Source organism: Lissotriton helveticus, chromosome 7 (genome assembly GCF_964261635.1).
Source record: "Lissotriton helveticus chromosome 7, aLisHel1.1, whole genome shotgun sequence".
In the NCBI taxonomy this organism is placed as follows: domain Eukaryota; kingdom Metazoa; phylum Chordata; class Amphibia; order Caudata; family Salamandridae; genus Lissotriton; species Lissotriton helveticus.
The window spans coordinates 147,663,999-147,689,127 of record NC_136068.1 but is presented as its reverse complement, the minus strand read 5'-3'; the positions used below and the strand labels follow the sequence as shown (position 1 = coordinate 147,689,127).

The 25,129-nt window shown below is 46.6% G+C and overlaps 1 protein-coding gene across 4 annotated transcripts in view; it reads right to left on the bottom strand.

Annotated features, from left to right (window-relative positions):
• Positions 1-25,129, bottom strand: part of SYCP2 (synaptonemal complex protein 2) — a 2,783,385-nt gene that overhangs the window by 1,110,796 nt on the left and 1,647,460 nt on the right. For all 4 annotated transcript variants that reach the window (XM_078651823.1, XM_078651822.1, XM_078651824.1 and 1 more), the window contains one exon: positions 5,786-5,834. In XM_078651823.1, coding sequence (XP_078507949.1) covers positions 5,786-5,834 — 49 coding nt within the window. The remainder of the gene's footprint in view (positions 1-5,785; positions 5,835-25,129) is intronic.

Genomic DNA, 25,129 nt, shown 5'->3' with positions numbered 1-25,129 from the left:
GACAATTAATTATTTATTTAAATTTCCCTCTGCATCGTCCCTCAAAATCCCCCCTTACCCGGCCACACCGCCTCACTGCTGTTGCCTCAACAGACCGCGGCTGCTTACCAACCTCCTCTTAGAGTAGTGGTTGCGCGTGGAGTGCCCCAGGGTCAGAGAAGCCCATTCTTTTTCCTTAAGAGACCCTCCAGTGTGAGAGAAATTATCATTCCAATGTCTGTCCTGGCAAGGTTGTGCAAATTGTTTTTCTTTTTTGGCAGGCTAAGTTCCCAATTTTTACTTTTTAGAATGTTTTACAGTCTGCCTTTATCCAACTCTGTCAGTACATAACAATAAGATTTTCAAAACTTAGCCACATGATTTTTACTGTGATTAAACCCAGTCATGTAGGAAAATTTAAGCAGAATTTTGCTCTACAAAGCTGAGCTTTTCCAGATACATTGGCTTATTGCTTGTTTCGTTCACGCTGGGTGTTTTCAAACTTTTTGAAGCACAGAGAATTCTGGGGTCTTTCATTAAAAAAACCTGGTTACAAACCCTCGGCCTGAATCCCGTTGTTGCCACGGTAGGCATTTTTGTGACTTGTGTTTTTGTGCAGGACAATGACTATTTCTGTACAATGCTGTGTTGTTTAATGCCCTCATCAGGAAATGCTGTCCTGTGTTCTTTCTGGGTCATGGGATGGCAGCTGAAAGCCCGTGCGTTTTGTGTGCGTCTTCCTCTGCTCGTCTGACGCTTCCTTCTCGGGTCCTAAGGACTTATGATGTAAGCCTCTAACACGAGATGTTACGGTAGGGTTTAGATTTGCAAGTTTGAATCTCCACAGGAGAAAGGACCTTTGCCTGTGTATTTGTAAGCCCATTGCGAGGGTAATTAATCCAACTGCTGAATTTACTTGAGTGATAATGTGCCTGCAGCAGAAACTTTTGTTCAGCCAATATGTTACACTTTTGGTTCCTGGCTGGGGAAATATATCATTCCACTCTTATCCTTTGGGATGGGAACTAGAAACATTGTCTACTGCTGTGGTACTCATGGTACAGCCCGGCAGCCTTCCTTGGCGGCCTGCGGGACTTGCAGTTAATGTAACCATGGCCCCCGAGAAAGAGCGAGAGAGAGTGGAGAGAGAGCGAGAGAGAAAGAAAGACAGTGGAGAGAGTAGAGAGAGAGACTGACCGAGACTGACTGAATGAGATTGAAAGAGGGAGAGACTGACAGACTTAGAGGCTTACTGAGAGAAAGAGATAGACTAACAGATAGAGAGACTGCCTGAGAGAGAGAATGACAAAGAGAGCAAGACTGATTGACATAGAGAGAGAGAGACTGAAAGAGAAAGACTCACTGACAGAGAGACTGACTGAGAGAGAGACTGACAGAGAGAGAGACTGAAAGAGAGAGAGAGACTGACCAAGAGAGAGAGAATGACTGACTGAGAGAGAGAGAGTGACTGACAGAAAGAGAGACTAACAGAGAGAGAATGACTGACTGAGAGAGACTGACTGACAGAGAAGGAATGACTGAGAGAGACTGACAGAGAGAGACTGACTGACAGAGACTGACTGACAGAGAGAGACTGACAGAGAGAGAGAGACTGACTGACAGAGAGACTGACTATCTGACAAAGAGACTGACAGAGAGAGACTGACTGAGAGAAAGAGAGAGAGAGACTGAGAGAAACTAACACAGAGAGAGACTGATAGAGAGAGATTGACAGAGACTGACTGAATAAGAGAAAGAGAGACTGAGATATATATATATATATATATATATAGATATATATATACTAGCAGCCCGTCCCGACGTTGTCCGGGAGCATTCATGGCTTAGGGCCCCCGCCCGCCCTGACGTTGTGCAGTATTATGCCTCTATGTTTTTACTTTGTACGCTTTTGTAACCTGCCCACGTCACTTTTTCCTCCTGTAATGCCCCGTTTGGAACCTTCTCCCGATTGTCATTTTAGCTTTAAGCTGACCGCTCCACTTTGTACGCTTTTGTAACCTGCACACGTTTCTTTTTCCTCCTGTAATGCCCCGTTTGGTACCTGCCCACGTCACTGCCCACGTCACTTTTTCCTCCTGTAATGCCCCATTTGCTACCTTCTCCCGATTGTCATTTTAGCTTTCAGCTGACCGCTCCACTTTGTACGCTTTTGTAACCTGCACACGTTTCTTTTTGCGTTTGGTACCTGTGGCTCGCTCACCACTCCTCTCCGCCGCCGCTCCTCACTCACGTTTGCTTTCCTCACTGCTTACTTGGCGCCCTACCTCATCCGCCGCTCACCGCTCCTCCCCGCCGCCGCTCCTCACTCCCCCGCTCATGTCCGCTGCTCCTCCGCTCGTCACTGCTCCTCCCCGCGCTGATCTCCGCCGCTCGTCACTGCTCCTCCCCGCGCTGTTCTCCGCCGCTCCTCCCCGCGCTGATCTCCGCCGCTCCTCGCGCTCGTGTACGCCGCTCCTGATGTACAACGCACGTCGCGGCCGGCGCTACTTTGAAGGGACTACTTTTTTTTAACTTATATTTTTTAACCCCTTCCACGCTCATGACGAGCTCAGCTCGTCATGAGGTACGCCTGTCGTACGCTCATGACGAGCTGAGCTCGTTATGTAACGTGGTAATTGCGAATCTTCAGCGCAGCGCGGTAAAACGCTTAGTGCGGAAGGTGTTAAATAAAGTATTTATTTTTAATTTATATAGCCTATGTCCACCTGCACACCCTGAGGATTACAACGATGTATCGGGTGTGTGAATTGGCGCTGTGGTTCTCGAGTTTACCCGCCTCAAAGCCTCAAAGTTCTTCCTTTATATTAGTAGTATAGATAGAGAGAGAGAGACTGACTGAGGGACAGACTGACTGAGAGACTGACTGCCTGAGAAAGAGACTGACTGAGAGACAGAGAGAGAATAAAGACTGACAGAGAGCGACTGACTGACAGAGAGACTGACTAACAGAGAGATAGACTAACAGAGAGAGAGAGAGACTGACTGAGAGAGAGACTGACTGACAGAGAGAGAGAGAGACTGCGATGGAATTGGGGTCAAAGTGTATTTGAAGCTATACAATGCCTCTTAAGATTGCTATTGTCTGCTAATAAAAATGTATTATCAAAATATGCTCTTTGTAGTTACATCTGTTTTTGAAATACAGCACTGTTGCATTGTCTAATGTTTTGAAATGAGTTTATTTTTTTACTCTAGCCACGCCCCCTTCTGACCCCGCCCCCATTCAGTTCTACAGTATAACGTGACTCAAGTCTCCTCAGCTTCTTTACTCTGTTGCCTCCCCTTGGATTTTTCTCTAACTGCATCTATCACATAATATCTTAATCATCCCACATTTTTATTATGGAACCTCTCAAAATGTTGGGCGACAGGATAGGATCTGACCATTCTTCATGGCTCTCAAGTGTTGGAGGATTCTTTTATGCACCTTGAAGTACCAAAAATGACATACCATAGAGCTATACTTACCAATAGCCCACATACCTTATATATCAAGAATAAGTCAGCCAGCAATGGAGAAGGTTCAATCGTTTATTTTGCAAAGCGCCCTATATAGGGGAGCCTCACTCTCGTCACAACCCTCAAAGGTGCGCAGAGGAGACTGCTGGATTACATTCAAAACAGTGCATATATACTTTCAGCATACCTCATGAAAACCCCGTACATGGAAAAGTACTGCTTCTCGTGAAGCCAACAGGAAAACCCATATAAGGCATAATTGATTGGTTCGAAACTCAGCTCAAGTTATTCCGGGAGTAGGTCAGTAAAGGTGCCTCCCGTTCGTTCTAGGGCACAGGAGTACAGGCATGGTATCTACAAGAATGTGCTCATCCTACAAGAAAGACAGATGCGACCTTGAGCTTCCTAAGTTAGAATCAATGGTCCTTTCATAGCCCAGGCCGGCCTCACAGGCTCTCTACACAGTAGCAGGTCATGTGTTTTCCTAACTAACAAAAGAGACACGGGGAAATGAAACCAAATGGCGTTCGTTCAGTTTAGGCCCACTTCTTCATGTGGACATGGCTCGAGTGTATTTACAAGGGGGTTTTCCTGTGGGTAGCATTGATATATTGGATACATTAAGCCAACAGTATATAATATCGATTTTATATTTCTTCAACCTCTAAGATTGTGCTGCCCACGTACCTGAAGCCACAAGGGCACTGAAGCACGTAGACAGCAAAATCTGTCTTGCAATAAAATTTACCTCTGATTGTCTTAATATTTTTACTCAAACCTGGCTTATATGCATCTGTATTGATACTATGTGTGCAAGCCTTACACTTGGTACATTTTACAAAACCTCGCCGCTTCGTTAACCAAGTTGTTTTAGGTTGAGGTTTTTTCAGAATGTTTTTAACCAAAGTTGGCTTGAGGGATCTTGCCTTTCGACCTGTGATTTGCGGCCTACGGTAAACAGCTTTGCCTAGGATTGGATCATTCTTGATCACGTGCCAGTGTTTGTTTAAAATGCCTCTTAACTTTGCATGCTGAGAACTATATGTTGTTATAAATCTACTTTGCTGAGTAGAATCAATCATTTTCTTTTCTTTTTTCTCTTCCTTTTTATCAAACAAAATATCCTCTTGTTTCTTTTCATTTACTTTCAGGATTGCTTCATCAATCCATTCATCTGGACAACCCCTTGTCTTAAACCTTTGTTTTAACACCTTCATTTCTTTCTTTATCTCTTTCTCACTACTACAATTACGTTTGGTAGGTAAGCATTCACCATAAGGAATACTCCTCTTTAGATTAACAGAGTGAAAGCTTTTAGCATGTAAAAGAGTATTAGTGGAAGTGGGTTTTCTGTACAGCTTAGTCTCTACCTTTCCATTTTCAATATACACAGTTAGATCTAAAAAATTCACATTTGTTCTACTTATTTCACTAGTAAACTTTAAATTAAGGTTGTTGCGTTGTAAGTCATTGATTAACTGCTTTGCCTCCTCTTCTGTGCCCCCAATAGGAGAAAGCAGTGCAATTTTCTAATATTTTTGCGAAATGCGAGAATTATAAATGTATATACTGTATATAAATTAAAAAGATATGACATGGTTAGTATTAATGTATAACTGTCAGAGGCGTTTTAATATCTTAATGTCAACGCAATGCTGTGTTGAAGGTAAAAAACTATGAGTCTTTCTTCATATGCACGACATTTGTAGTTTAGGAAATCACATGTGTAACATAGAAAAATGGCCGCAAAATTTTAATCTTCTTGTCAGTGAACAAGAAATGCGAAGTGCGTTTCATGAGTGGCTAAAGAATAAATTCTTTGAAACCGCCCAAGGCTTTGTTTTTCCTTCTAGAATTCAGGAGGTTGGAGAAAAAAATTTAATGGGATCCGCTTCCGTGGGGTCTGAGTGCAACGAAGCAATTCTCGTTAAGGAGGAGGCAATTCATGCACGGAAGGTGTCGGAAGATATATATATATATATATATATATATACAGAGAGAGAGAGAGAGAGAGAGATTTGTATGTAGTTTCCAGCTCTCTTGCCACTTGTCATTAACCAACATAAAATTGGGATAATTAAGTAGCAGGTAAACAACGTCCTATGCTTGGGATGTAACAAACTGCATTGTATACAAAATGTATTTAGTATTAGGTAATAATAGAAAAATGAATTTCATTCTTTACATATATCACCAACCTACTGGTTAAGGGGATTATAATGGGTACATTGAAATGTATTCCTAATAAGATATAGGAATCTTCTCCGCTGTCAATTGTAAGTACTGTTTTTCAAAAATACTGAAATGCAAAAATCATTCAAAATACCTTTTTAACACTGTTTACTTTGAGGTCACGACTGCTTACATCTTGTTTCCTTAAATGAAATATAAAAAGGTGTTACAATGTTATAATAAATATAAAAACATTATATCTCAAAAGTCCAGCTCCGGCAAATTCCCTGAAAATTGTACTGGTAATCTTCCTTAATTATATCCTTGCTGCCTCATGCCAGTACTTACTATTTGAGAGTGGGGCTCCAACCTCCGAACATGGCACTATCTTCCCAAGCTAAATTTTATGTTCACGAAGAACACGTTACTTACCTTCAGTAACAATGTATCTGGTAGAGACAGGAGCTAGCCACAGATTTCTTACTGAGAATCCTAGCCATACTAGATCCGGACACTTTTATTTCCCCCACAGTATGTCCGCGCACCGGCAGAGGGCATCAAGCGACTCCGAAGCTACGTAGTCCCTGGAAGTGACATCAGCGGAGTCCATATAATCCCACTGCTGACAGGCTGACGTCAGTTTCTTCATGACTATAGTCTGTGCTCAAAAGGTGGAGCCATATACAGAAACTGCCTATTGGAACAGTGTGTCGAGACAATAGACACCATGTGTAACGTACCTGTTGAATGCATAGGAAGGAAGGAAACAGTCAGGGATGCAAGAGGTCCAACAAGACTCAGGGCAGAAAGCAGGAATAGCAATGTCCTTCTAACCTTCCAAGAAATAGACATAACCAGGAGGTACCACCAACTGAACGGAGGAGTATGCAGAAATGAAGCAGGAATGAACCTGCAACACAACCAGGATATCCCCAAGAATGATATCTCATGAGCCTACAACACAACAAGAATGCCTACAAGTAGGGCATCCCAAACACACTCAATATAAATGAAGAAGAAAGAAAAATAGTTTGCGGTGCACAGAGGATGGGAGGGGCGTTAGGAATCTGCGGCTAGATCTTGTCTCTACTGGATACATTGGTACCGAAGGTAAATAACTTGTTCATCAGCTAGAGACATCTAGCTGCAGATTTCTTACTTAGAAACAGATACCCAAGCTATACCATCCCCGGAGGAGGGTCTACGAACTGGGACTACAAAGAATATACATGTAATATGAACTGGTCAGAAAACAAAGACAGGGGGAACAACTGACAAAAATATCCCACTCAGTCATAAGTCCAGCACATAGTAACTTAAACACCAGAAGCCCCGATAAGGGACCAGGGCCCAGATGTAGGTAAAATAGATTTACTGATTTTTAATTACCGAATTTTACCAATTCGGTAATTAAAAATCGGTAAATCTAAGGGGTGGATATGTAGGTATTCCAGATGTGCTGGAATACCGATTCTGAAGAATTCGGTATTTACCGATTCGGTAAATACCGAATCGGTAATGCCCATTCATTCCTATGGGCTTTAGAATACCGATTTGCACAAGGGTGCAGGGGGTGTCACTTTGAAACCCTCTGGCACCCCCAAAACAGGCTCGGTGCCATGTGGCAGGCATACATGCCCTAAGGGCAGGTCTGCCCGTCACATGGCATAGGTGTGCATTCACACATGTGCATGCACACCGGAATCGGTATTTTACCATCAAATTGGATTTAATGGTAAAATACCGATTCTGTAAGGCCTCTGGGACTCTGAAGAGTCCCACCTATATCTCGGTGCCTCAGAATCGGTAAATTTACCGATTTTTTTATTTTACCGAATCGGTAAAATTACCGAATCGGTAATTTTACTGATTCGTTAAAATAATGCCCCCTACATACCTGTCACCCATATAACGATCGGTAACGGCCGAAAATACCGATTTTCGGCCGTTACCGACCGACCTACATCTGGCCCCAGATGTTTAAAAATTGTACATTGAAAACCATTGGAACAGAATGCCGGTTGACCTGTCACAGCAAGTCAACAGAATTACAACAGGGAAAAATATGAAGTTTCAACCTCAACAGCATCTGACCCACGTATATCAGGTGACCACAACTGAAACAACCACTGGGTAGACAAGATAACAACCACAGTGTAAAGAGAAATTATCCATGGCAAGAATAAATGCCAATAATGGACGTAATAAGGCCATGGGAATCATAGGACGAATATAGGACACAAAATAGGACATGTGTAACACAGAACCTCTGAAAAGCCACTGAACAATTTCCTAATATCATGGAATAATCATGTTAGTGAAGAGAAACAATCGCAATAAGGAAGCAGCCATAAATATAATAAAGAGCTATAGACAATCCCTTGAAATATACATATATCTGGAAGTATATAGTCATAGAATCTCATTAAGATACAAAAAGGGTATCTAGCTATATGAGTATATCCCCTTGGAAAAAAGGGAAGAGCGCAACAGAATGTTACTATTCCCCAAGGAAAGACATACAAATGATATGGAAGAATGACCAGAATAACGGCACGACACACCGATATGACAACATAGCAAATGGAGTAGTACAGTTCATAAAAAACAACACTGTGTCCGCCGAAAGGTGCATGGAAACCACCATACCAGGAGGTAACATAATAAGAAAAATGGGTGATAAAAAAGGAAACCCCCATAGCAAAATGCAGTGCGGGACCGCAAGTGCAGTCGAACTTGATCACAAATGTTGCAAATAGAAGCGACCAGATGACGTAGAAAAAAGCCTCCAGACCGCAGAAGGAAAATAAATTAATTTCGTAGCAATGAATCTGTATGGAAATAAATGGATGGTATGTAAATACAAAGCAGCCAATAGAAATACCTAACCATGACATATATAAGCAAATAGGGACCATAGCGATAGAATCAAGTCACAACTATCTTCAATAGAGGCATGACAAGAAAGGGAATAGTCCCCAGTGGAACAAGAGCCTGAATGAGAAAGGAGAAGAAGAAGATGAAACCAGTGGCAGAACCAGAAGGTTAGCTCTTCTACTGCTGACTGACAGTGGTTAAGAACCATCATAATTGTGGATATAGCCTGCACACCGATCTAATACATTTTATCAAATACTCCTTATGTAAACTGAAGTTTATCTGTTGTGTGCTACCTTGAGACCTAACCTGCACCTGTCAGGTTGACAGACTCTGAAGAGGTGTGTACAAACTTGTCACACACATCAAGGGGCACAACACGTGCCCCTAAGGTTCAACAATTAAGTTAACGTATTCATCAATGATGCTATGCAATTGTATTGCAATTTATTTAAATTTTTTATCTTTTTGTTATTCACAACCAATATTTCTGACTGTTGCAACTCTAAAACATACAATGATCATGATACATTTATCTCATTACATTATATTTCAAACAAATGACCTTCATTACATTTTCAATGCCTTGTTCTCACTGCATTCCTAGAAGGTCCCTTCATCAGGGAAATTCAACAAATAATACATATGTTTGAGCATTTACTGAAAACAAGACGTTTTGAGAACATAACAGGCTCTCTTATCCGATATAGGTTTATACAAGAGTACTTGATGTGGGTATTCAAAATTGACAGTGGCTGTAAAGTGATTGCCGTTACTCCTAACACTACTAGATGTTGTGCACTCAAAAGAGAATTCAAATGTGTTGAAATAACCATGCGTTGTACTTTAACTATAGCATGCAACCCGAACCGCGAGTCTCCATGCCTTATATCCCAAGTGCAGAGTGCTTTCTCTGTCTATCTGAGCCATATACAGAGTCTCTGACCCATATACACAGAGTCTACATACCTTATATCCCAAGTGCATATGAGCCATATGCAAAGCAACTAGTCGAAGCAACAAGTCTTACCCTACCTGGGCATCATGCAGTTTGGCTAATATGGTGATGTGAAAGAACCTTTGAAATACAACAAGGTTACCCATTTGTGTGAGCTTAAAAATTGTTATGTTAATAAATTAACCTCATGTGTGTTTTCTTCCTGAGTCAACAGGTGGAAAAGGGTATTTTTGTGTTAATCCGTGTTTCCGCCGCAAAACCGCTTCCTAGGTACAAACCAATTAAAGAATTCAATGGTGTTCCTCCATCCTAATGCCTGTCAAAAAGCTTAAGAGAAACAATCTTACTTACTTTAATCCCTGGTGCAACAGCATTTTACATCCAGCCACCAAGAAGAATCCAAATGAATGCCAGGTCTGAACACCATTAAGTGTTTAAATGCTTCCGGGTATACATGCGTGCATGCCACCGTCCTGAAATCCACCGTAAACACAAAAAAAGTGGACTCCCCGAAGTGCTACACTTTACATATTGTGTTATTGGTAGTAATGTGGACCAATAACCAAAATCAAAAGTGAATAAATAAAATGATGATACGAAAACCATGACATGACGCTTTAAAGGAATGGCAATACCACGTAATGAGTTATGGACGTATGCACTGTGCACTGTTCAAAAGCTCGCAGTGCGTCTAACCTCGGACAATGTGACTATCATGGTGAGTCATAAGTCATTTTGGTCAGTATGCTCAGTAATACGTGTTTTAACTTTTCGTGATGTCCTACCCACGTAAACCAAGCCGCATGGGCATTTTATGGCATAGACTACCATGTCCGTGTTACAGTCAGGTGAATGTGCCAGTTTAATTTTCTTCCTAGTAGGAGGGTGTGTGAATGTATTTCCTACAATGACATTGCCGCAGTGGCTGCAGTTAAAACATTTTCTCATCCATGGTGTTTTGACTATTTTTGTTTTTCAAGTTTACTTACTGACACTCAGTGCTTTAAATGGAAAACAATAAGTGCAGGTACTCACCAAAAGGAGCAGTGGGCGGAGTTTAGGGCAGGCACAAGGGCGGGGCTAAGGGGGAACAAGGGGCGGGGTTAGCTTTTTGACCGTGCCAACGTTGTATGCACGAAATCTGCATGCATTGTTTGAATGTGGGATGAATCTGCCCATTAGTTATCTCACAATTAACTGTATTTATATGGGACTTACTAATAAGTGTTTATTACTGTCCAAAGACACTTTTCTTTTTTTAGCAACTTTGAAATAAGTATTGAGGAAAAAACAGCAAGTTCTAAATATATGCTGTCTTGTTTTTCAGTCAGGTCCTTGCTGCAGGTTCATAACTCACTAAGCTATAATACAGGGATGTTAACTTTTGAATTGCAGGTAACACAAGGCTCTATGCAACAAAAACAGCAATCAGCTAAACTATCTACATAAAGCAGCTAATCTGTGATTGACATGTGGCATGCTGTGCTTTCCAGCAGACACATTGATCCCCTACGCAATATTATGGTGAGTTGAACCTTTGATTGGAATGTACACAGATCTCTCAAGCAAGTGCACTAACCTCCTGAGTTATCCACTTCATTGTCACCTATGATGCCCCAAGCTTTCTGGTTCTCATGATTGGTGAAGGCGCATCTGCGAAAAGCAGGAATTCATCAGGCAGTCTTTTAATTCACGCCACTACTGAGTGTTTCTGTCAAAACCTGGAAACCAGAGTTGCTTTCAAAGAGACATGGTTTGTATAGCTTTAGTGAGCTGCATATTTTCTCTCTCTCTCTGCCACTGGATGAGAAATGCGGACACACAGACAATAGCGATATTGCTGTTGGTGGTTCAGCCTTTCAACATTCCGTTTTATGTGGTTGAAAGGAGTGGTGGAAGGAGTAAACACGCTGCAGATGTGATATCAGAAAGAATAAAGTATCTACTGGGCTCATCTAGCTGCACTATGTGTAATAAAAATACACACCATTATCTCACTTGTGTTAATTCAGCTAATAACCGATATTCTATGCCTTATATACTTACTATAATGAATGTCAAATGCATTCTTGCATTTGCAATAGTCAATTAAATAAATATTTTAAAGTACTTTAAATAGTGTTCATCCGCTGCTCACACTATGATTCAGGTGCTATTTCTTTTACGATATGACGCCGTGAATACTGGCCTCGTCACAGCACTTTTTTAACCTTCCCCCGCCCTCCTCCATCTTGTTTCTTCTCCCCTCCACTTCTCCCCATCTTGTTTCTTCTACCCCCTCACGCTGCCATTCCTTTCATGTTTCTTCTGGCCGCTTCATTAAGCTTCTTTTAAACGGTTCCATTACAAGACCTATTGGCTTTGCCAATGCTTGTCTTTATTTATTTATTTAAAGAGTTTTGTATAGCACGAACAAGACCCATGGGTATCAGAGCGCTTTACATGTCCTGATGAGGAAAGGATACATATCTTATACATGTCATGAGGTATAAGGGAGACACATCTTGTACATAAGGGTTACACAAAGGGATATGGAGTAATTTACGAGTAGAGGCCTCTGTATTCCAGGGGGGAAAAAAAAAAGTGTCCACATTATATACAGTGTCTGAGACCATCTTAACAAAAACACCTGTCTCTATAGTGCGTTTTCCTGATTGCAAAAGTTTTTAGTAGTAGTGTACCGGTCTTGGCCGTCTTCCAAAATGTTAGTGGGTTTCTACATCGGGTTGCCACAATAAGATCAGTGACATGAGGTAGATATGGCTTTTAGGATTTTTGTGTTAACTTGTCATGTATCTTGACCAATGATTTCTCTCTTCTCCATCCTTGGGGTATATTCTTCGCATATGACCCATTCGGCTGTTGTGATTCTATTCACTTCCTATGACTAAGTGACTAGGACTTAGTTCCGCCCTTGTGTTAAGGGTGATCCATCGAGAGCTATGGGAGGAATTTGCTCATTAGAAATATTTTTGTTTCCCTCTTAAAGGTTACTGTGTTCGTTATCTTTCTAATGTTTGGTGGAAGAGAGTTCTAGATTCTAGGGGCTGCTCCAGAGAATGCTCTATCATACTTTCTCTTCTTCCGGAAGATGGGTGGTCTCAGGACCAGCTCCTTGGCACTCCTAGCAGGTCTATTTCCTCCAGATAATACTTTTTTCTGGGCCAGGTATCTTTGAGTGTTGTAGTGAAGCGCTTTGTGGGTGATACAAGCCATTCTTAGCTGAATTCTGGCTTCGTACGGCAGCCAGTTTAATGCTTTTAGGTGTGGAGAGATATGGTCGTACTTCCTTGAGCCAGAGATAAGTCTTGCCGCTGAGTTGAGGCATGCTTTTAGCGGTGCTGTGGAAATTTGTGATAGGCCTGCTAACGTATTGCATCCATAATCAATCCTCGAGATGACCAAAGATTGGACTGCCAGCTTGAGATCTGCTTTTGAGATGAAGGGTTTCAACTTCATACTGTAGTTCATGTGAAAACGGGCCCTCTTTGCCATTGCTTTGATATGTTCTTTCATATCGAGGTTTGCATCAAGAGTTATTCCTAGTGATTTAGCTGAGTCGACTAAGGTAGGAGTGCAGTTAAGTGCCGTGATCCTTTTAATCCATTCCTTGACTTCTGTGTGCTTCTTTGAGGGTGATATTAGAAGAAATTCTGTTTTTTGAGCGTTTAGTTTTAGATGATTGATTGTTAACCATTGTAGCACAAGTTACTGCTTGTGTAACGATATATCTGTACGAGACATTAGTTAGTATTAGATTCCTTACCTTAGAATATCCCCAGGCATCAGACTGGATCCGGAAACTTTTGCGTAGCAGTACCCTTGCGCGTCGGTAGGCGTCGTCTGCGGCTCCGCGTCCGTCGTCGGCGTCGTGATGACGTCGTCGGAGTACTTAGACGCCGCCTCCGCGTGCTGACGTCAGTTCTTAGACACAGCTTTTCCGCGCCAGAAACGCAGAGCCATGTCAAAAACCAACACTGGTGCCAATGAAACTAGGGCCCTGAAAGGGGTAAACCCTAACCCTAGATATTGGTTCGCAGAACGGGGAGGATGGGTGGGTCGGTAAGGAATCTAATACTAACTAATGTCTCTTACAGATATATCGTTACACAAGTAGTAACTTGTGCATCTGAAAGAGACACGTTAGTATTAAATTCCTTACCTTAGAATAGATACCCCAGCAATACCAACCCCGGTGGTGGGTCTGCGAACCAATAATCACACCAGAAAGTCCTGGAGGACAGAACGGCCAAAGAAGCCATCCCTCCGGACTTGGCTGTCCAGGCAGTAGTGCCTTGCAAACGTGTGCAGCGATGCCCACGTAGCTGCCTGACAGATGTCTTGTAAGGGCACTCCCCGGCCCAGGGCAGTTGTAGTCGCCATGGCTCGGGTAGAGTGAGCCCGTAATCCAACAGGGGGCTCCTTTTTAGCCAAGGAGTAGCATGCCTGGATACACAAGATGATCCACCGGGAGATGGTCCTCTTGTGCACCGCTTTCCCCTTCTTCGCGCCCACGTAACCAACAAAGAGTTGGTCATCCACCCGGAACTGGCGTGTGCGATCCAAGTAAAATGAGAGCGCACGTTTTGGGTCCAGACGGTGGAGCCGCTCTTCCTCTCTAGAGGGATGCGGTGGCGGGAAGAAGGTTGGCAAGGTGATAGACTGCCCGATGTGGAAGGCCGTGACAACCTTGGGCAGGAAAGATGGCTTAGTACGCAACACCACTTTGTCCGGATGGAAAGAAAGGAAAGGTGGAGTACAAGAAAGGGCCTGGAGCTCACTCACTCTCCTGGCAGAGGTGATGGCAACCAGGAAAGCAGTCTTCAGAGTTAGAAGGCGTAGAGGACAGTCGTGAAGTGGCTCAAAGGGAGCGCACATCAGAAATCTTTTTACAATAGGGGACTTGAACAAAGAAGGTTGATCAGGCAGCCTCAGAAAGGCTGAAAGGGCAGAAAGGTAGCCCTTGATAGTGCCAAGAGCAGAGCCCTGCTTGGCAAGAGAAAGAAGGAAGAGAAGAACCTCAGAAAGAGGGGCAGCGAGAGGATCCACAGCCTTCGCTGTGCACCATGCCACAAATCTGTTCCACCTACAGGCGTATACCGACTTAGTGGAGGGACGCCTAGCTGCCAGAATGACGTTACAGACTTCAGGAGGCAAGTCAAATGGCCTCAACTGTCGCCGCTCAATCTCCAAGCATGGAGGTGGAGACTGGACAGGTTCGGGTGGAGGACCGTCCCCTGCTGCTGCGACAGAAGGTCCTCCTGAAGAGGCAGACAAACCGGGGGATCGACTGACATACTGAGGACCTCTGGATACCAGTACCTTCGAGCCCAGTCCGGAGCCACAAGGATGACTTGGGCCCGGTCGCGCTTGATCTTCTTCAGCACTCTGGGCAGAAGTGGTATAGGCGGAAAGGCGTACAGTAGACCGCAGCTCCACTCGCGACGAAAAGCGTCTCCGAGCGAGTGCCGCCTTGGAAATTCCAACGCGCAGAACTGATGACATTGCGCGTTCTCTTCGGTGGCAAATAGATCTAACCAAGGCTCTCCCCATCGCTGAAAGAGGCCCGAGTTCAGACGCCATTCGTGATCCATCATGCACCGACGGCTGAGCTCGTCCGCCCTGGCGTTCAGAGAACCTGCCAGGTGTTGAGCCACCAGGGTCACGCCCTGGCGTTCCAGCCATTGCTAGAGGCGCAGAGCCTCCTGGCAAAGGGTCCACGACCCCACCCCGCCCTGTTTGTTGCCGTACCACATGGCGGTGGTGTTGTCCGTGAACACCTGCACTACACTCCCCCGGACAGACAGGAGGAATGCTTTCAGTGCTAGACGAATCGCCCGTAACTCCAACAGGTTGATGTGGAGCCGGGCCTCCGCCGGAGACCAGAGGCCTCTGATCTCCGCCTCTCCCTTGTGGCCTCCCCAGCCCTGGAGGGACGCATCCGTCACAACTACGCGCTCCGGTTGGGGAAGGGAGAGGGATCTGCCGCTGACCCACTCGCGGTCCGTGAGCCACCACTCCAGCTGTCTCGCAGTGCCCTCCGAGATCAGGACGTGGTCGGATAGGTTGCCCTGATGCTGGGCCCACTGAAACTTCAGGTCCCACTGCAGAGCCCTCATCCGCCACCTGGCGTGATGCACCAGCAGGATGCAGGAGGTCATCAGCCCCAGAAGCCGCAGCGTCAACCTGACCGAGACCCGGGATAACGGCTGAAAGATGGGAATCAGAGCCTGAATATCCCGGACCCGCTGCTCGGGTGGATAAACCCGAAACTGCGCCGAGTCGAGAACCGCTCCGATGAAAAGGAGCTTCTGAGAGGGGCACAGGTGTGATTTGGCACATTGATTGAGAACCCCAGCCGATGCAGGAGATCTGCCGTAGTCTGGAGGTGGCTGACGACTGTCTGGGGCGAGCCCGCCTTCAACAACCAGTCGTCGAGGTAGGGAAAGACTGAAACCCCTAACCTGCGCAGATGAGCTGCGACCACCGCCATCACCTTTGTGAACACCCGTGGGGCGCTGGTAAGGCCGAAGGGGAGCGCGGTAAACTGAAAGTGCTCGTGGCCAACCGTGAACCGCAGGTAGCGCCGGTGGGCCGGCAGGACGGGGATGTGGAAATAAGCGTCCTGCAAGTCCAACGCTACCATCCAGTCTCCTGGGTCCAGGGCAGCCAGGACCTGAGCCAGTGTCAGCATCTTGAACTTCTCCTTCCGGAGGAAGCCGTTGACGTTCCGTAGGTCCAAGATAGGGCGTAGGCCCCCTTTGCCCTTCTTGGGTACCAGAAAGTAGTGGGAGTAGCAACCACACCGTACTTCCGGCCAAGGAACGCGCTCGATGGCCCCCTTGGCCAAGAGGGCCGTAACTTCCTCCTGCAGAAGTCGCAAATGATCCCCCAATACACGGTGGTTCTGCGGTAGCATGGCTGGAGGAGTCGCCTCGAAGGGGAGGGAGTAGCCCCTTCGGACGATCTGCAGCACCCACCTGTCCGAAGTGACGGTGCGCCAGTGGAGGTGGTGATGGCGAACCCTGCCCCCCACCGGCGTCACATGGGCCTGAAAGCACGGACTAGGAGGGTTTTGAGGCGGGTGCTGCGGGGGAAGGTGTGGACTGACCTCGCCGTTGTCCCCGACCGCCGGGACGGCGGTTCCCACGGCCGCCACCGCGTTGGGTATTACCCTGCGGAGCGTGGCTGGCAGCACGTGTGGGTACACCCCTTTCGTGGCCACGAAAGGAATGAAAGGCAGCCGATTGCTGGCGCGGGGCCGAGAGGCCCAAGGACTTGGCCATAGCCCTGGAGTCCTTAAAGCGCTCGAGCGCATGGTCTGCTTTGTCGCCAAAGAGGCGACGGCCATCGAACAGCATGTCCATCAATGTGTTCTGGACATCGGCCGAAAAGTTGGCGGACCTCAACCAGGCGTGGCGTCTGACCGCCACCGTCGTTGCCATCGCTCTACCCAGTGAGTCGGTGGTATCCAGCCAACACCGAATGGAATATTTGGCTGCATCCCGGCCCTCCACAAGGGCTTGGCCGAGTTTGGCTCGTACCTCCAACGGACACTCTGGCAACAGTTCCGCGACCGTATCCCACAGAGAGTGGGTGTAGCGGCCCAAGAGGCATGCGGTGTTGGAAGACCGCAGTCCCAGACTAAGGGACGAGAAGATCTTTTTGCCGTACTGCTCGTACCTCTTGGATTCCCTGTCCGGCGGTGCCGACGGGAATGCGGTCTTGGAATTAGAGGCCTGGATGACCAGGCTCTCGGGGGTAGGGTGGGTGGACAGGAAACAAGGGTCGCCCGGGGCGGGGCGGTGGCGTCTGGCCACGTTCCTATCTACGGGCGAACCCGTAGCGGGCTTGGACCAAGTGCCCAGAAGAACGTCGGTCAAAGCCTCACTAAAGGGCAGCAGAGGCTCGGCCGAGCTTGACTGCGGTTTAAGGACCTCAGTGAGGAGATTAGTCCTCACGGCCGCGACGGGGAGCTCAAGGCCCAAGGCCTTGGCAGCCCTCATCAACACCACACTGTAGGTTGCCCCCTCCTCCGAAGCCACGGTAGGAGGGGAGACAAAACCAGTGTCTGGAGAGGTGTCCAGGCCACTGGCCTCCCCAAGGTCTCCTGCCCAGTCCTCATGAGACTGACACTCCCTGGTCAGAGGGTCCTCAGACCCCTCCCAATCCTCTTCATCACCCATCTCCTGAAACTCAGGGTTCTCAGCTAATGGGACCTGTTCATAGAAGTGAAACTCCCCAAACGACGTCTGGAGCGGCGCCCATCGGGGCCGTCCCGACGTCGGAGCAGGAATGAAGGGGGCATCGGGGACGGCGCCGCCCGAGGACGGCGCCGGAGGCGACACCTGATGGTCCGACGCAGGGGAGGTCGTAAGGTCCACCGGCGACGATCCAGATCCCGATGAGGGTCTAGCGGCGTCCCGCGGCGCCGGGCCCGAAGGCGCCGGGACAACTGGACCCCGCGGCGCCGGGCCCGAAGGTGCCGGCGCCGTCGGGATAGCGGGAACCTGCGGCACCGGGCCCGAAGGCACCGGCGGCGTCGGGGCCGAAGCACCCAACGGCGTCGGGACAGAAACCCCCGACCCGCTAGGGGTTCCCAGACGGGTCCGCTGGGCCCGAAGGCGCCGCGGAGCCCGTCGGAGGAGAGAGTTTCCTCATGGCCATGAGGAAGCGCTCGATCTCCTCCGGCGTCGCGTTGAGCCCAGGGACCGGAGGGTGTGGGGCTGAATGCGGCGCCCGCGACTCCGACGGAGCCGCGTGGGCGGTGTCACCCGAACCCCCGGCCGCATCGCGAGAGCGTCGGGGGGGAGTCCGCAGAGCGATGACGCCTCTTGGACTTCTTGAGCTTCTTACCTGACGACGACTTCGACCCGGAGGAGTGCGGCCTACTCCTGGAGCTGTGGGGGCTCCGAGCCCGCGACCTGTCCCTCGACCTCCCGTGGGACCGAGACCTCTCGCGGCGCGGGACCGACTGCCGGAGTTCGAGTCGCCTGCGGGACCGCTCCTGCCTGGCTTTCGAAGAGAGGGCCCGGCAGTCGGAGCAGGCCTTGTCGTCGTGATCGACGCCTAGACAAGTTAAACACAGGTGGTGAGGAACCGTAACCGACATCGTGCGGTCGCAATCCTCGCAGTGCTTAAAGCCGGGCATCCCTACGGCACCAAACGGAGTCGAAAGACTTCGAGAAACGATCAAAAAAGATCAAAAAGGTAGTAAAAAATTGAGTAGGGTTACTGCTTTTTCCAGATCTGCGCTTGCTGGCGCGGAAAAAAGAAGAACTGACGTCAGCACGCGGAGGTGGCGTCTAAGTACTCCAACGACGTCATCACGGCGCCCACGACGGACGCGGAGCCGTAGACGACGCCTACCGACGCGCAAGGGTACTGCTACGCAAAAGTTTCCGGATCCAGTCTGACGCCTGGGGATATTCTAAGGTAAGGAATCTAATACTAACGTGTCTCTTTCAGATATGTCATTTCTAAGACCTCATTCATTAAACTGATGTCTTCCAAAGACGATACCTTGAGGTATAGCTGAGTGTCGTCCGCGTACATGTGAAAGGCAATTTTGGAATTTCGAAGAATTTCTGTGAGTGGTTCGATATATAAGTTAAACAGTGATGGGGATAGTGTGGATCCTTGAGGTACTCCAATTGTGTTAGGGTGTGACGTTGAGAGAGATTCATTAACTAAGTATTTTTGTGTTCTATCCTGCAGGAAGGATTCAAACCATTTCAGCACCGTACCTGATATTCCCATCCTGTCCTGGAGCCTGTTCAGTAATTTTTCATGATTTACCGTATCGAATGCGGCTGATAGGTCTAGGAGGATGAGTAGACATGATCTATTTTGGTCTAGGGTCTGTAAAGCATCATCGACTATATGTAAAATCGCCGTTTCCGTCCTGTGTCCTGTTCTGAAGCCTGACTGGCATTCGTCCAGTAGAGAGAAATTGTCTATGTGTTGGCTGAGTTGATTTTGTACACATTTCTCTATTAGTTGGGCGAGAACCGGTATGTTTGTTACGGGGCGAAAATTGTTCGGATCTGTCGGGTCCGCCGTCGTTTTTTTGATAATGGGGACTACTTGACCGGTTTTTAGGCATTCTGGAAGTATCCCTTGTGATAGAGAGGCGTTAATGATTTTTGTCCATAAGGGAATCACGGCCTGGCTGATTTCTTTCATGCATTTTGACGGGAGTGGATCTCTGTAGTGGTTATTGGGTTTGATACTTAGTAGCGTTTTGGCAATGTTCTTCTGGTCTAATAACTTGAAAGTATCCCAGTGGGCCTTGTTTTTCGTCCCACTTTCCTTAATTAAGGCGTTGGTATCGCTCGTCGTTGGTTTTTGGAATTCTAGTTTATCCGCTGCGCTCTTGAGCTCACTATCCAACGAGTTGGCTTTGTCTGTGAAGAAGGAAGAGAATACTTCGCAGTTTAGTGGAGTTTTTGTGAATTCCTGAGTCGTTTTGGCTGTCTTGTTAGATTGTTGTTTTAAAATTTTGAATAATTTACGAGGTCTGTTTTTGGCGGAATCCAATTCTGATCTGATGAATTCCTTTTTGGAGTTGAGGATCTTTTTATTGTACTCTTTCCTGGTTTCTCTAAGAGATTTCAGTACGGGGGAAGAAGGGTGTTGTCTCCATTTTCTTTCCGCCATTCTCAGTTTACGTCTTTCCTCATTAAGTGCTCCATTGAACCAGGGATTTTTAATCTTCTCTGTAACTCTTTTCTGTCTAAGCGGCATAGTGGAGTTAACTATATCCATTATCGATGTATAGTAATGGTCCGTTAGCTCATTCACGTTCTGTAGGTTCTTTGGTCGGTCTAGGTTCTTCTCACTATTTTCTACTAAAAGTTCAATGTTCGACTCTTTAGTGTCTCTCATCCACTTTTTAACTCTATTAGGTTGTGTGTGTTTATTCTTTTTCCAAGTGGGAATCATGAAAGTTATTGCATGGTGGTCAGACCAGTCGCATGGCTCTATTGCTAGGCCTGTAATGTTCTCGTTTTTTTAGATTATCCAGTCTAATGTAGCTCCTTTTGAGTGAGTTGGCTGTGTACATGCTTGCGAAAGATTAAATTCATCTAGGAAATCTTTAAAATATTTTATTTATTTGTCATTGTTGTCGTTCCAGTGTAGATTAAGGTCCCCTAAGAATACGTTGTTTGCGTCTGTGTTATGGTTTGTCGTGATGATCTCCATAAGTTGTTCTATGAACGGCATATTGTTACCAGGTGGGTGGTAAAGTGCATGCATCTTGCATATTTGGTTGTTGTCAGTTGTTATATTGAGACCTAGGTATTCGCACTCATTGAGAGGTTCTGAATGGATTTGGCCAATTTCTATGTCTGATCGGTGTATGCAGGCTATGCCACCCCCTTTCTTTTTACGTCTATCCAGTCTCACAATGTTATATTGAGGGGGCACTAGTAGGTCCAAAACTGGTGATGATGACTCTGATAGCCAAGTTTCTGTGAGGATTGTCAAGTCAATTCTTTGACTAATGATGAGGTCATCTATGTCAACAGCATGTTTGGCTGCGGACCTGCAATTGATCAGAAGGCATTTCAACTGTTTTTCAGCGCAGTTTGGGTTCGAGATTTGCGGTTCTGAGAACTTGTTGTAAGTTTTTGAGGTTGGGTTTCCTATCATTCAGCCTAATCATTCTATTGCCATTGATCTGGACTGTTCTGATTTCCTCTCCTCTCCTGCTTTCTGATACCTCGTAGTCCCGTAGTAGGGATAAGGTTTCTTCTTCAGTTAAGTCTTTAGGTTTCCTATCTGGTCGATTATGCATGTTAGATAAAGGCATCGCAGTCTCCTTACTTTTTCTTTGCGAGTGTTGTATTAGTTCTAAGATATGTTCTATATTTTTGTGTGTTAGTTCTAAGATGTGTTCTATTTTTTTGTGTGTGTGTTCTGTAATTTCATAAAGTTTTCCTATCTCTTGCAGAGAGCTATGAATGTCTTGCGACATGTTGTTAATTTTTGTTCAAAGATCTTTGTAGACTCTCATGGTCTGAGTAGATGTGTTTGTTGTATTCCCCCGTTTGATGCGTGATCCATCTTTAGTCTTCCCTTTTTTTTGTTCTGTTTTTTTCAACTCGAATCTTGTCATTTTGGGATTATTTTGGTTGTCTGTTCTACCAGTATTAGTTATGTAGGGTGTTCTATCCTTATTTTGTGTACTTACTACCGTGCTTGGGTGAGATAATCTTCTCGCCGTACTAGGTGTTCTTTGTGCGGTTCTTTGCGCTGGAGTAGAGTGGGGTATGGCTGTGGTGGGGTTTTCTATATCTGGGCTTTCTCGAGTTTCAGAGCGAAGCCTAGTCGACGAAGATGCTTCCTGAACTTGGCAGAATGTAGCATCTTCCTTCTGAGCTTCTATGTTGTTATCCAAATATTGCGTATCAGTTTCTGATATCTCTGGTTCAATTCTGGACGATGTGCTTCTTAATCGGTTAGTGTCTGTTACTTGCGTAGCCTGTTGAATATCCTGTGGTTCTCTGATTAGTATGTTGTCTGTGGGTGTAGTGTACCTGGTGTCCGGGGTGTCTTCTTGTTGATTTATGTTTTGTTCCATTCTTGTGCTCTCCGTATCCCTTTTTAAGGTTAGGAATATGTTATCAAACTTGTGAGAAGTTGGCCTGATATATGATGCTCACTAGTTCTAGTGATCACCTTGTATCAGTCCAAACAACCCTTATGGTGATTGGTTGTAAGTCAACCTTATAGACCAGCTATCCTAATGGTAGCATGGACAAAGCAGTCTTAGGCTAAACTCTTTTGGCATGTGAAGCCAGCTGTTTTACCACAATATAACCCCTTGAATACCAGATGAAAGGACACCACACAGGTTGTTATGAAAATAAACAGTATATTTATTAATAACAACACCTCTGAACTCTTTATGAGGTCATAGGGCTAAGCACATGACAATCTCTTACGAAAAATACGACAAGTTGCACAAAATTACAATGGTGCCCTAGGGGCACGACAAACCATATACTAAGTAAGTGGAATGTGAAAGTCGATAAAAGGAATGGAGCTGTCCAGAGGCTGTAGGATCGATGGGACCACGCTACACTAACTTCAGGTAAGTAATAGGAGGCCCACGGAACGTGTGTGCAGAGTGTGAACTCACACGCGAGATGCGTAACAACGTCTATGGACAGTACAGTTCAAGTTAAAGGTGAGTACGGACAATCCTGACTAGGTATGACAAAAACGACTGTGGATCTGGACACTAGGACAGTTAGACTACCCTTGAGCACCGAAATGCTCTTGTTACCTCACCCACGGGCTGCGGGTGCATAGGTGCCAAAGTGTGTCGGGTTCTCGCGTTGAAGTCAATAGAGCCTGAAAGAAAAGATGCTGCAGGCGACCAGGAGGAAGATGTCCGGTGCAATCCAAGGGTGGATTCTGAGAAGAGGACCTGAAAGCAGAGGGGACAGTGTTCAAAGTCACTAGCCAGTGACCGGTGTGGAACCAGGAAGGAACCAGGTGCTGTTGTCGCGATCAGGTGAAGAGTGGACGCTTGACTCTGAAGCCACGTGGACCAGGAGGCGTCTTCGATGACCAGGATGGAGGCACGAGTTGTCCCACGCAGGCTCTCGCTGTCGGCGGTGTTGGATCCGGAATCGGCATCAACAGGCCTTGGCAAAGGCAACCCACGCGGTGAGTGGAGAAAGCGTCTGATGCGGACTAGGAGAGTCCGGGGTGCCCCTCTTTTGGAAGGGAGCAAGGGCCAGTCTGGAGCAACCAGACCAGCAGCAAAGATTCAAAGGTTCGTTGTCTAGGAGGCCACTAGCCAGCCGGCAAGTGACCAGACAACGCGTCGAGCAGCAAACAAGCAGAAGGGCCCCACGCAGATCTCGTGGATGCTGGAGGGCGGATCTTCGGTGCAGGGGCTGCTCGGGGCTGGGGCTTCTCAGTCCCCAAAGCACTTGGTCGAGTTTACCTCGGGAGTCGTGCTGGAAGCGAAGTGCAGGTTCGTTCAAGATGGCCGGTCCCACGTGTCTCGTCGCACCCACGGGTCTCAGCTTTGCTGCAGATGTGGGTTGAGGTCGGAGAGGTCTGGGAATCCGGGTCTCGTCGGGCTCTGAAGTCTGGATCCTCGAGGAAAGACGACAAAGTGAAGCCGCTGGACGCTTGATGGTGCCTGCAGATGCAGGGTGGACACTCCTTGCCCACAAGGGAGATTTCTTCAGTCTTCTGTGGAGCAGAACGTCGAAGTCCAGAGTTTCTTCTTGTAGAGTAGTTCAGGATTAATCTAACTTGGAATGGGACCAGCTCCTACCTTTATCCTGCTAAAGGGGGCTGCACTACTGACTAGGTCCCTCCCCTGGGTGGGTCCAGGAAGGGGGGTGGTTATACCCCCTATCCTTTGTCCGGTTTCCCGCCAGAGCTGGGGCTGGAGTGCCCCAGCAACTGGTTTGAACCGGTGTATGCACAGCGCACCTTGTGTGCCCCAGGCATGTCTCATTCCTTTCAGGCCTATCCTACCCAATACACAAAATCCTGTCTGGGGTGGTGCTAGCACCTCCCAAGGCAGGAAACCCTTTGTCCAAGCCGCCCTCGCTGGAAGAACTCCCAGCAGCAGGAGGTCAGACTTGTGTCTGTGGTGGCAGCGTCCATTTTGTGATGCCAAGGCTCGAGTTATCTTTAACCGGGGTTCACAGTTACATACATGTCGTGTCCCTCTAGAAGGGTGGAATGCTACCCCCGTCGCCAGAATTGGCGAGGGGGTAGTATTCCAATTCGTATGACACCTTACTCGACATGTTTTGATAATGTTATACCAGAGTTGGCATTTAACCGCGAGGTTGATAATGCACTTAAGAGTATATGGTATAGCGTTATCATGGAACAGCTATTAGGACTTGGTTCCGCAAGCTGCAAACGAGCTCAGCTCATGCCAGAGCACCATCTCACATAATTTCAAGCACTCTGCCTTTAGGATTGATAAGGCCTTCCATAGGAGTGACCGATAGGAATATATGTGTCCATTTTAGGGTTAGATATAGGTATACTATATCTACAGCAAAGGGTGATTACACCACCTTGCCCCAGCTGTCATGCAGCCAGTTGTGTCAGTTTTAGATGGCCAGCCAGGGGTGGCATAATACATGCTTCAGCCCCTGGTAGGCCCTTGGTACACCTATGCCCTGGGTACCTAAGGTACACTGTACAGGGACTGATAAGGTGACTCAGTATCCAATTAGATATGTACCTAGGGTACATGGAGTCCATTTTAATAGAGAGAGCAGGAAGCCTGGGGTCCTGAATAGCAGGATCCCAGGCCAACTAAGTCAAAAACCAGCAAAACACTAGGCAAAAAGTTGGGGGTAACCATAGTCAGATATCCACCTTCCTACAAAACTTATCTAATTCGTTGTTTGAGGCTTGTATTAGCACTGTACCATTCTTGTACAGAATTATGCTGAGATCAGCTCTGCATCTTGGAGCTGATTTTGTCAGGATTTTAGTGCCGTGGGGAATATTGGTAATGGATTTTACGTTTAGCCACTTAGTAATGGCATAGCGCCATTTAGCCGTTCTCCTTGTAAAGAATATCATGTCATTCATTATAGTGCCTCTAATTATGTTGGACGTGGGGTCAGATATCAGCGTGTCTGGGTTTCTCCTCAGCAGGTTATG